Consider the following 11,991-nt stretch of genomic DNA (forward strand, 5'->3'; position numbering starts at 1 on the left):
GTGAGGCAGAATGAGACAAGAGGGACATCCCAAGCTTGGGGAGAAAGGATCGCAAACAAATATCCAGATGCAGACTCTGCGGGTCCCCCAGCCCTTGCCCCCAGGTCCCTCCCCAGGCTCCCAGCCCGACTTTGTTGGGGGTCATCCATTCCGATACTTATTACGATGAAAACTCAAGGCTCAAGAGTAACACCAGCCCCGCCAGCCCTGCCAGCAGAGGTTCCGAGGTGCTCATGCACAGCCGGGGTTCTCCCAGCTCCTTCTAGGTAGGAACCTGTCAGGCCACAGCCTTGAGGTGCCCAGGCGCCCATGCGCTGCTTGGTCAGCACCTTGCAGATGAGGACTCTGCAGCACAGAGGTCACACCGCGCCCAGCACGGGCCCAGGCGCACCTCGAGGATGTGTGGAGGGGGCATCAGCCTGGCCCCAGACCGCCCACGTGCACCGATAACCATCACCTGACCCGGCTGCCAAGGTCCTTCTCCTGCGCAGGGCGAGACCCAAGGAAGGGCATGGGCCTGACCCTGATGAACTTGCAACGTGCATGGGCGAAAAGACCCAAGACCCCGAAGGCAATCAGGGAATAGGTTCTGGAGCACAGACATTCAATGAGAATGTAGGAAACTGGCTCCAGGAGTGCACAGGGCCCGTGAGTGCTGGGAGGTAAATGGGGGACAGACAGTAAGGACAGGGCAGCCGGGCGGGGGTGTAAGAAGCAGGACAGACCACGTGTCGATGCTCCTCTGCAACATCCCAGGGACACAGGAAGGAGGCGTGGACAGACCTGCGCTCGACGCTGGAGAAAGTGGTCATCTGACGTAAGCCAAGGGCAAACGCCCAGCGGGAATGAAGAGCAGGACAGTTCCTGGCCGTGCAGCTGGGGCCCAGGTGGGGCAGGACAGGGACCTAGAACCTGCCCAAAGGGAAGAGTGGAGGGCACCTGTGACCCAAACGGCATCTTAGGGCGGTCACCCGGCTGGGGGCACAGCGGACTGGGGACAGCGGCACCGGTGGGGAGTTTGGCCAGCAGGGACCCGGCCGACGTTGCAGGGGCAGAAAGGAAGATGTTAACTGTCCCTCCCGGGAGTCATGATAAAACTTGGTGACGCAGACACAGCTGAAGGGGGAAAATCAAAGACGACCCCAAGCCCCAGAAGATGTCAATACCAGGGCAGGCCCTTCCACTCAGCTCATCAGACAGCCCTGCCGTGAGCACGGGACCAGCCCAGAGGCCCAGGCTCACCTGTCTCCCCGTCCCACCTGTCTCACCCCCAGCCCTCAGAGGCGGGAGAGCCTGCCTGACCATGTCCTTTGCCCCACACCCGTCTCTTAGTTCAGAACCTTGTGCCACTTTTCTGCCGTGCCTGGCCTGGCACCTGACAGGCTCCTGGACACGAATATGACTCCAGGCCAGGTGGGCCCCTGGCTGCAGGTGGACACATGTCACTTTTAAAACTTCTTGCCCATTTATATTTTCAGCCTCAAACAAATCCCAAGTTTTCACACTTGCTATTTGAGTTGAAAAACCAAACGTTGGCTTCCAAGCATAAAGTGCTGCCCTGCTTCTCACACTCACCTCATCCAACTTCTCCATCCTACAAATCCTCAGCATGAATGCAGCCCAGGCCCCAGCATCTCAGGCACAGAGCAAGCCAGGGGTTGAAAAGGTAAAAGTCAAGCTGCTCAGGGAAAATGAACTCTGGTCATTCTAGGACTCCAGGCAGTTTTTATCCAAACTAGTCATCCAGGTCTCATCCTCACAACGTTTACTTTAAATCTGACTTACTTTTTATTTAAATCTGTTCCAAATCAAACCTCACGTAACTGCCATAATTTTTTTAGTGGACCACTTGGCATAAATAGAAGAGATCATTAAAGGAAGCAAATGCTAACATAAAGCCCATCACCAGGTGCCATCAGGGACGTCTGTGGCCACCGTGGCAACCCCGCTGGGAGCACCAGATCCCTGTGTGACCTTCCCCTTCTCTGTCATCAGGCCAGGGCACACTCTACCAGCGAGATGCCACCTCTGTGCTCACTGGTGGTCCGTTTCCAGGTGGTGTTAACAGGGCACAGGCCACGTGCCCCTCCGGTCCTGACACCTCATGCTGCACAAACACACTGGCTTTCGTTACTTTCAGACGGGCTTGGGGAGGGGAAACAGGTGCAATTTTTAGGTCGTGCAGAATTGCGAGGATGATTATAAAGAGTTAAGGAATCCAACGGTTTATCCATCAACAGTAAATATTTATGTTGTATGTAGAAATCTCTGGATCACGTGTAGGGACAAGGTGGTGGTACTTCAGCTTTGTGTGTAGGAGAAATGAACGCACGGCAGCTGTTGTTGCCAGGACGTCTCCACTGTTTCAGATGCACTTTGTGCTGCATTTGCTGGTGAGGTGGCAGGCAAACTGTGCCACTTCCTAGGCCAAAATAATTCTTACCCCAAGTACCTGGGTGCTGGTTGTAGTGCCTGGTACGTAGTAGGTCCTCAGATATGCATTCAGTGAAGTAGAGAGGCATGCATCACCGGCCCATCTGCACGGCTGTGTGATGGCCCCCTGTGCCCCAAGTGCTCCCGCCCGGCTCGGCACCGCCCAAAACCCACCCTCCCGTCCCTAGCCCCTCGGCTCCACAACAACTCACACCTGCTTCTGGTGCCGGCGGGTTTCTAGATGTCACTCACTGCTTCTGTCGACCTGAATTCCTGCAGCAAATTCTAATTCACTGAAACTCACAGAAATTCATGGGAGCAGCGGACACACATCCCAGAAGTAGAAGAGCCAAGATCCTAGTGTCTTCTGTTTGCAGATGAGCACCGTGGACTCATTCCCACCGCAAACACTCGGCAGGCGAGAGGACCGGTGTCACTCGTCATCCACACGCCAGCGCGGCCAGAGTCCAGCTCAAAGATGCAGCCTGTGAGCAGCGTCCGCATCGAGCTGCTGCTTCACACACTCTTATTCCAACTTTGCTCAGAGGGAGAAGGGAGACATGTCACAGTTCTTAAACCGTTCCCCACAGCTGACACCTCTGACACCCTCGTCTTTCAAGGTGAATTAGGATTCCAACAGGACAGACATCACACATGCATCAAATTCTTCAAATCCGAAGATCGACCAAGGAAGGCAAATCTGACAAAAAGTGACCTTTGTCCCTTCAAGCGCCATAAAGATCATTTCTCCCTAACTGAATCCTTGATGTTTTATTTCAAAAACGTACCTTGAAAAAGAGCACGTTAACTGCGAAAATAAAGGTTAAATACAGATTGAACTGAAATGCACCCTTGAAACAACTGTATAATTGAGACGCAATCTCGTCCTGCTCTGGCGAGCCTCACACGCTGGATGAAGGAACAACGGTGTGAGTCCGTCCTGCAGAGAAGGGAGGTGTAGGCGGGCCACCCATCCTGCAGACGAGGTAGCTATGCTTCCCTCTCAGCAGAGCCCTGACCAGTGTGTCACGCTGAGCAGGATTACGCTCCCGGCTGCCTTCCTTGAAACAGATGACCTTTTGGACTTTTTTTCACTTTAATGACACTTATAAGGATCAAGCACGCTACCTCGATAACAAAGATAAAACCTGGAAGCAATTTAAAGGTGAAACAGGTTCAAGCCCTTGGCTAGACGCTCATCAACACTCAACAATCCAGTCAAGGGAACTCGGCGGACTTTGAACCTAGAGGCACAACATGCATCACACACACACACACACACACACACACACACACACACACAGTAATTTAGGACACCGTATACTGACCCCACTAGCAGTGAGGTGGGCCTGTGGAGCGCACCTCAGTGGTGACTCAAGGTTTCGAGATGCACGTTAGTCGTGGCACCGAGCCAACGGCCCACAGGGTGCGCTAAGCCTGCACCTGCATTGCCTCTGTCACCCAGTAAAGCAGACAGGTGCCCTCACTCACTGATAAGAAGGCCCAGAAAAGCTAAACCATCTGCCAAGCGACTAACACACACCCCACCCCGTGCCAGTCCTGGCTGCCCACCAAGTCCCCCACCCTCCATCCTCACAGGACCCTGAGGAGCCCAGGGATCCCTCCGTCACCTAGTTCGGGATGGGGGTGGGAAGGGGCTGCAGCCTCAGGGGGAGGTGGTCCTGGGTCCCAAACCCTCCCCCCCGAGATGGGCTGGTCCGGGCTCCGGCCAGGGGGGAAGCGAGTGAGGATGGCTGAGTCAGGTCTGCTCCCCAACTTGGAGAGTGACCACTTGGCCTCTCGGAATGTCACTAGGACGAGATGCCCAAGGCCCCTGCATCTAACCTTGAGACACCTGGGTGGGGCTGGGGTGACACCAGGATGGTGGCAGAGCAGGACGGATGAGGACGCATCCCTGAGGACAGAATGGAGCCCCGGACAAACCCCAGGCACCCCGGGCTCCAGACCTATGGCTGCCAGTGACCTGCCCCCAAAGCCACCGCACTCCCCGGGGACCCCCTCCACCGCACTCCACACCAGCCCGCCACAGCAGCCGAGCCAAAAGCAGCTGCAGCCGCGTGCAGAGTGGACCTCAGGGCCCAGCCCACTTGGTTTGGGACCAGGGTCTCTAATTAACCAGGTTCGTGGTAGGGAGAGGCGTCTAACCAGGAAGCCAGTTAGCCGGTGCGTCCAGAGTTCACCTTTCAAGGTCACCCCAACTCCAGTGCCCCTGAGCGATGGGGTCTCGGAGCTCAGCTTCCCATGTGCTAACCAGCTGCCTCTCTGAGCTACGGTCGGAAAGCGAGGAGACACACACCACCCGGCCCGCCCTGCACACAGCAGACGCTCCATCAACGGTCACGCATCCCACCGCCCTTCTGAAAACACGTCCCGAAGGACTTGCCGTGACTCATGTGTCACAAAGGCCGGCGTCTGCCCCGGCGTCACAGTGACCACAGTCACCACTGTCTGCCGTCCCGGGAGCTGCCTGGCTTTCATGAGGCCTCCAGGCCTCTTCTCTGGAGTCCCCGTTACACCCCAGACCAAGCCACAGCCGCCCGCCCCCACGACGCAGTCATGTCCTAACCCTAACACTGCACCGGACGGTCAGGGCGTCCACCCCACGGAGGGCTGCCGCCTGGCCAGCCACTGCCCAGGCCGTCACTCCTGCCCAGGGAGTCTGGATTCCCAAGCATGTTGATGCAAGTGTGCTTACATACTTACATATAAACATAAACTCTAATTAAATAGTACGCAAACCAAAGAAATCTAAGTGCACAAGAAGTCACTCCTTGGAAAACCAAGGTGACTGCTTAGGAAAGACTCACCAAAGAGAGACAGCTTTAAAACTGTCACATCGGCAGGAACAAAACCAAACACATTGAGGGGGGATTATTTAAAATCTGGAAGGTGCTCCACTCAGAATTTTTGGAAAGTCTCTTAGTTTCCAGTCCACTTGAAAGAAACAAATAGGAAATCATAGGCTGTGACTGAAAGACAGGTTGGAACGCAAAGAACAGTCCAGATCCTGCATCCAAAAAATGGCGAATTATTATATGTGTGTGTGTATAAGATAAAATATCTAATAGACACCATTTGTGTGATTCATTTCACTCTCTCATTACTGGGTCCCAGTCACACTGGCCGAGAGATACACAGCTTTCCAACTTAAACATCCCCAAGTACCTGCAGGCAAACTAATCCGGTTCCAACACGGTTTCCCATCAGCAAGAGCCTTACCCAAGCCTTCTAGAGTTCTTTGATTGTGATAACGTCCTCCCTTTAACCTTCACAGAACTCTGGCCGACACCTGCCCCGTGCCCACAGGAACCTCCTGAGAGCACAACGGCTTCGGCCCCTAACGCCAGCTCCATCAGGGGACACACCCACCTGGCTCACCCAGGATGGTGACCGGCCCAGTGCAGGTACGTAGCAAAAGCTCTGTATGCCAAATATAAGGCATATAAGGGATTCCCACCAAAATAATCACAAAAAAATTGGAACTGTCTGATATATTAGAGCCTTATTCAGACACATTAAAAAGTACTCTCTGAATTACTCAATTGAGAACCTCAAAACCCTCTCAGAAAGACAAGTTGCACTGAAAACCTCCATCAATGTAGTTAGGGTGTTTAAGGCATCACCTTGCAAAACTGTAAAACAGAACAAAAAACAGATTAGGCCAAGAAATTCGGCAACTGTGATGGCAGCGCATTCAAAGGGCTAAGGCGGCTCTGAGCGCCAGCACAGGATGGCAAGCATTTGCTAGCCTTGGGCATCATAATACGGTGTAAAAGTTCCAGGAGTGGCACAATTAACTGATTCCTGATGCCTCGTCTCAGAGGCACAGGTGAAAGCAGAGCTCCGCCCACCAGGCTGGAGGGTCCAGGCAATGCTGGTGAAAGATGTGAGTGAACGGTGTGGAAAGTGCTTCAGGAACCAAACGGAGTGAGTACATTCCCAGCAGCCACCTGTCACTAAATTAACAAACATTTAGGCGGATATCTGCTAATCTACCCACCTAAAACGTCCACACGTCCCAAAGGAAGGTTGGAGCAGCATCTCACTGGGAAACGGGACTGTATTATATTTACAGTCACCTACTACTAAGGCATATATGGTACCCGTTGATAACGAGTGCCCATCTATTAAACAGCACGCGGCAACACCCGGGCCCAGGACTTAATCCAGTGGACAGTCAAGTACCAGAGCCTATTTGGAAGTGATGGTCAGCTGAAGGCTTTGCCCGCCACGCTCACAGAGCTGCTTACGGTGCAGCCCTCTATGCGGGACGTCTGGTTGCCCGAGAAGACTCCCAGTGACTATTGAAAATCAGTAGATTAAAGGCTAGATGATACTACAGTCCACAGGGCCACTACTTTTTCTTTCTTCTCTGAAAATGATCAAATGTAATATCAGATTTAATTCAGACTCTTCCTAGGACCCAAGCTTAGTCCCCCTGGCGAGTGGGACCTGGAAGAAAGGACCGAGGGTCACACAGAGATAACACAGGAAAAAGAAAAAAAGGAAACGTGTTCCAGAGTCCGCTAGGCTCAGACAGCCCTGGACATAGTCTGTTAGCTGTATGTATGTGTCCAGAGAGAAAGTCAACCAATCATCCCAAAATCCAGGCGACAAAAAATTAATGCCCTGGTACTAAGTGTTATGAATAAAAGTTGTAAGTTCAGCCCCTTCACAAACGTCTTTAAAAGCCACAAATGCCACGGAGCCCAGGAGCTGCCTCAAGGCCGGTTGTTACCCCGCACCCTCCTGATCAAACACGATTCACAAAACGTTCCCACTGGAAGCATCATTCCAAAAATCATTTAGTTCTCAGAGCAGGAGGAAGTAACCTGGTTATTTTGCAAATAAAGACCTTTAATTATAATACTTTAGATAATAACAGCAAGGCAAGAAAGAAAAGTTTGAAAATCTGTAATAAGAACACTTGTAACTGGATTTAATCACAATTAAAACCAAATAAATTAACATCAACTCCCCTTCAGCAGTGATCCCATTTTCAAATATTCCTTGACTATTCTTGACTTGAGAATGGGCATTCTCCCTGATTCTCCATTTCCCTGATCTATAGGAAAAGCCCAGTTTGGCAAAGTCTGACTTTTAACTCCAAAGCTTAACACTCAAGGGCTTAAGTTCCTAACCTCAGAGACACTGCAGTGCTGAGTAATTCGGATGAAGAACTTTCCCCTCACCTCAGCACTTCACATTTGGGAAGGATTAGTTAAATGGTTTATACACCACCAGATCTTTAAAAGGTCAAAAGTAGAGGGATACGGTTGTGCTTTCTAAAATGAATGATATTTGCAATAAATCAACAAGCTTTTCAAGCTTTTCTACATTTAAAGAAAATACAAAACAAGAGTAGTTCCTTGTTTCTCACTTAAACCAGCATCCCACGGGCCATCCTCCCCCCAGCAACAGTGCCCAAGGTGGCCGAGGGTGTGAAATGACACACGCTAAGTAGCTCTTGAAACCAAATCACCGGAACCCTCAAGATAAGGTCTTTGAAACAGAAGCAGTCCATGCTGTACAATGTAGCTGCACACACACACACACACACACACACACACACACACCCCTCAAATAGCAACCCAGTGGGAACACAATGGGCCTAAGAACCCAGGGGAGGACCAGGGCTGCCTGACAGGCCAAGTCCTGAAGGGCTGCGCCAAACATTCCTGGGCTCCAGGTTAACTTCTCCCCTCCCGCTAAAGGAGTTTGTACTTTGCATTCTTGCAACCCAGGCACTCACTTGCCTCTGCCAGGTCCTCCCTGGCCAGACACCAGGCAGGAGGCCCACCATCTTCCCAGCAGCCAGAACCTGGGAGAACACTAGGTGCTAACTTCAGTCCAGGCGGGCGAGGGTGTGGAGAGGGCTGGTCTGGGGGTTCAGGAGAAGAAGGCTGTGTCTGGGGAGATGGAGGGCCCAGCAAAGTTAAAAGGTGGGGAAAGAGGCCCAGCCCTGAGAGGGACTGAAGGGGAGCAGGGGGGCATGGAGCCCTGCCCGCCTCAGGGAAGGCCGGGGGCTGCCACACACGCACAGGCCGCCACAGAGCAAGTGCAGGTGGAAAGGGATTCCAGGGGAGAGGATGCGCGGACGGCAGGTGCCAAAGAGAGGTTCAAAGGGGAGGGGGCGGGAGGGGAGCACGTGATGTCCAAGAGTTGCCAAGTGGGACTTGGAGGGTTACACTCACGGAGTCCCTGGGGGGAAGCAAGTCGAGAAAGAAGGCCATCGCGGAGCACCTCTGGTCCCTTGCCCTTCCTCGCTGCCCTCCCCCCACCAGCACACTCATACCTCTGCGAAGCGCATACCCACCTTTGCTGGGGGCGCGCTCCTGCTGGTTGCCAGCTCGCGCAGGCTGGCGTTGGCGCTGGTCGCCGCGGGGAGGAGAACCGGGGAGCCAGGGGCGCTGCCCCCAGCACCCGCGAGCGCCGAGGCCGCCCCCGAACCGGGGCCGGGGCCCGGACCAGGACGCGCGGGCGGGCTGCTGCCAGGGCTGGCGCCGGCGCGGGGCCGCTGGCGGATGCCGTCCAGCAGGCGCACCAGGAGGATGTTGGCGGGCAGCTCGTCCACGCCGCAGCCCACGAGGATGCGGCACTCCGGGCAGCGCAGCTCGTGGCGCGAGCACACGATGCTCTCCAGGCAGCGGCGGCAGAAGGTGTGCTGGCAGGGCAGCACCTTGGCCGTCGTGTCCAGGCGTTCCAGGCACACAGAGCACTCCAGCAGGTCCAGGAGCGACGACTCGTCCATGTCCCCGCCCAGCCTGTCGCCGTCGCCCTCGCTCTGCGCAGCGGCGGCCGCCCTGGACGCGCACAGCCTGGGCGCTCCGAGCAGCATGGGGGCGGCGCCGGCGGCGGCGCGCACCTCTAGGTCCCGGGGCCGTTGCGGAGGCCGCCGCGGGCAGTGGGCGCCAGGGTCGCGTCCGAACAGCCGCTGGGGAACCGGGCTGCGCCGCGACTTCCTTCCCTGCGGCTGGCAGCGCCAAGTGGTGCCAACCGGCCTGCGTGGCAAGGATCGGAGCTCCGAGCCCCGCGAGCCCCCTCCGGGCCGCCGAGCCCACCCAGTTCTTCGGCGCGAGGCGCCCCAGAATACGGGCTACACCTGTCCCTCCGCGAGTCCGCCCCGCACGGAGTCCAGCGGCGCTGCCGGGCGGGCACAACACCCGGCGGCTCTGCGCTCGCAGCGGCCAGTCCGATGCCGTGGAGGCGGGGGCGCAGCGTGCGCGCTCCCCCGCACCGCCTCTGTGCGCCCTTGGCCTGCCCGCGAGTGGCTGCCCAGCTGGCGCGGCGGGACCCCTCCTTGTCCTCGGCCGCGAGCACGTGCGCGGGGAGCGCGCGGAGGTCACGGTCACTGCGGGGCACGGGGAAGGGGCAGCTGCGCCCTGGACCTGCCTCCGCCTGGACGCACGCAGCCACCAGTCCTGCCCTTAGGGCGCCTCCAGGGCCCCCAGGAACTCCGGGGCGCTCTCCCGCGCAGGCTCGGGCCTGTCCCCTCTGGCGCCCGAGCTTCCCTTCGCTCTCCGTGAGCCTCGGAGCGGGATGTTTCCGCCTGACGCCGCCGCGAAGGAAAGTTTGGGCGGCGCTATGCGGACCGCCTCCCTGGGCAGCGCCGGCCAGCAGCTTGGGGACGCAGCCAACACCCGGGCATCCTCCTCGACGACGGCCCGGTCCCCTACCCGGCGGCGCGCGGAAGTGACAGCTCCGGAGCCGGGGTGGGCGCGGGACGCCGAGCGAAGCGGAGGGAAGGGCGCCGGGGTCCTCCCGGCGACGCGCGTCCAAGACTGCGCCGCTGCCCGCCGGACCCCAGCCTCGCGCAGGGCGCCCCTGGGGACGCGCTCGACCCCCTTCTCGGGAGGCGCAGGCGAGGGGAGACGCGGTCTCCTTCCCGGCGCCCGCCTTCGGGCGCGTCAGAGCGACGCAAGAGCGCACGGAGGCCCGGGGGCCGCGGGGCCGCGGCCGGTGGCACAGATTCCCTGCCGAGCGCTGCCCCCTCGTGGCCGCTCTGGGCCCAGTCCGGGGTCGGCGCAGCCTGGTCCAGGGCAGGACGCTGGACCGTGCACATCTCCGAACGTGGGCTACAGCAGAAGAGCGCGAGGGTCCTATTCCCGGTCGGTCAGGCTGTCTTGCAGTTTGTGAAGCTAAGTGTAGCTTTTTTGACTTTCCAGGGAGAAAGTAATACTTGTTGAGGCTTCCATGCCACGAACGTGCATCTTTTTATTTAATCCTCTAAACAGCCCTGTCGGGTAATTATTTTAACCTCATTTTGCACGTGAGGAAGGTGGGGCTTATAGTTATGAAATCATTGTGGCTGCATTTTGTTCATGTTTGTGTCTCCAGAACCGAATGCGTGGAAAAGATCACAGGCCACTATGATACCAGCTCCCTACAAGCCACATATTTTTACACTGTAATGTCCCCAGCGCCTAGGGCAATGCCTGGCACATAGTAGGTGTTCAATAAATATTTGCAGAACTAATGAAAAAACAGCCTCCAAATCCTCGCCTAGTGGTGATTTGAATGCACATCTTAGCGTCTCTTTTCCGGGTATACTGAGTCACACCCTTGGTCCATGAAGTGAGGCTGCCATTTCATTGAAACTTTGCTCCTGACCTCTGACGGCCGCAGGAGACTTGCCCCACCTGCCTTCCGGGTTCTCCTAGTGTGGATTGTGCACGATTATTCACATCAGCACTGCCAGTGAGAGATGGAGGCGTCTCTCCCGTGCTGCCCGGGGACCCAGACCTCGGGCCAGGCCTCCCTGGAGGGGCCACACATGGCCCTCCTTCCACCCTTTGACCCGCACTCAGAATAACAAAGGACCCAGAATGCTTGATCCAAAAGCAGGTGGCATGGACACAGGACTCGGGGAAGCTGGGAGAGGTAGCAGAGAGCAGGGGCTGTCTAGGGTGACGTGCCCTGGGTGCTTTGGGTTTCAAGCAGCAGAAACCAGCTCTTGTAAGGTTTTAAAAGGAACCAAAGAGATCATGGGAATCAGGACCCCAGGCTAAGAGCTGGGCCAGGTCACTGCAGATGGGCCCCGGGGTGGGTGGTCTCCTTCCCTCTCTTGTACCAGCTGCCTCTACCTCCCAACCCACATGACAGGAAACATGGTCAAACTCCAGAAGCATTTCGTTCGTGCCTTCAGCCACTGACAAAAGACACTCATCTGACACCGTCGTGGGCTGGAAGTTTTAAACCCCTGCTACCCAGCTTGGCCCAGGTGGTCGCTTTCTGGACAAATGGGTGCTGGCTGCAGAGGGGGATCATCTGAAGCCTGGCGGCACCTCAGGGGTCACCCAGAAGGAGAGGAAAGGGTTCCAGGACCCGTGGCGTGCTGGGCAGAGGGAACTGCCCCTGCGCTCGGCTCCCCTTGTTACACACAACCAGGGCCACATAGGGCAAACACGGGGCCACCGAATCACACCTTTCTCACCTTGGGCCCCTGCCTTGACCCACTCCCGTAGCACAAGCGGGCTGCGGGCCAGGGGGCCCCAGAGGCCAGGAGGGCTGCGTGGCAGGGCCTGGGGGGCTGTGCAG

At 56.5% G+C, this 11,991-nt stretch overlaps 1 protein-coding gene and 1 pseudogene across 2 annotated transcripts in view; one reads left to right on the forward strand and one right to left on the reverse strand.

Annotated features, from left to right (window-relative positions):
- SH3RF3 (SH3 domain containing ring finger 3) overlaps positions 1–10,331 on the reverse strand; it is a 216,430-nt gene extending 206,099 nt beyond the window's left edge. For both annotated transcript variants that reach the window (XM_059942575.1, XM_059942576.1), the window contains exon 1: positions 8,771–10,331. In XM_059942575.1, the coding sequence (XP_059798558.1) occupies positions 8,771–9,292 (522 nt within the window). In that variant the 5' untranslated portion in view covers positions 9,293–10,331. The remainder of the gene's footprint in view (positions 1–8,770) is intronic.
- LOC132377292 (collagen alpha-1(I) chain-like) lies at positions 9,291–10,590 on the forward strand (annotated as a pseudogene).
- The last annotated feature ends 1,401 nt before the right edge of the window (positions 10,591–11,991 follow it).

Source organism: Balaenoptera ricei, chromosome 13 (assembly GCF_028023285.1).
Source record: "Balaenoptera ricei isolate mBalRic1 chromosome 13, mBalRic1.hap2, whole genome shotgun sequence".
In the NCBI taxonomy this organism is placed as follows: Eukaryota; Metazoa; Chordata; class Mammalia; order Artiodactyla; family Balaenopteridae; genus Balaenoptera; species Balaenoptera ricei.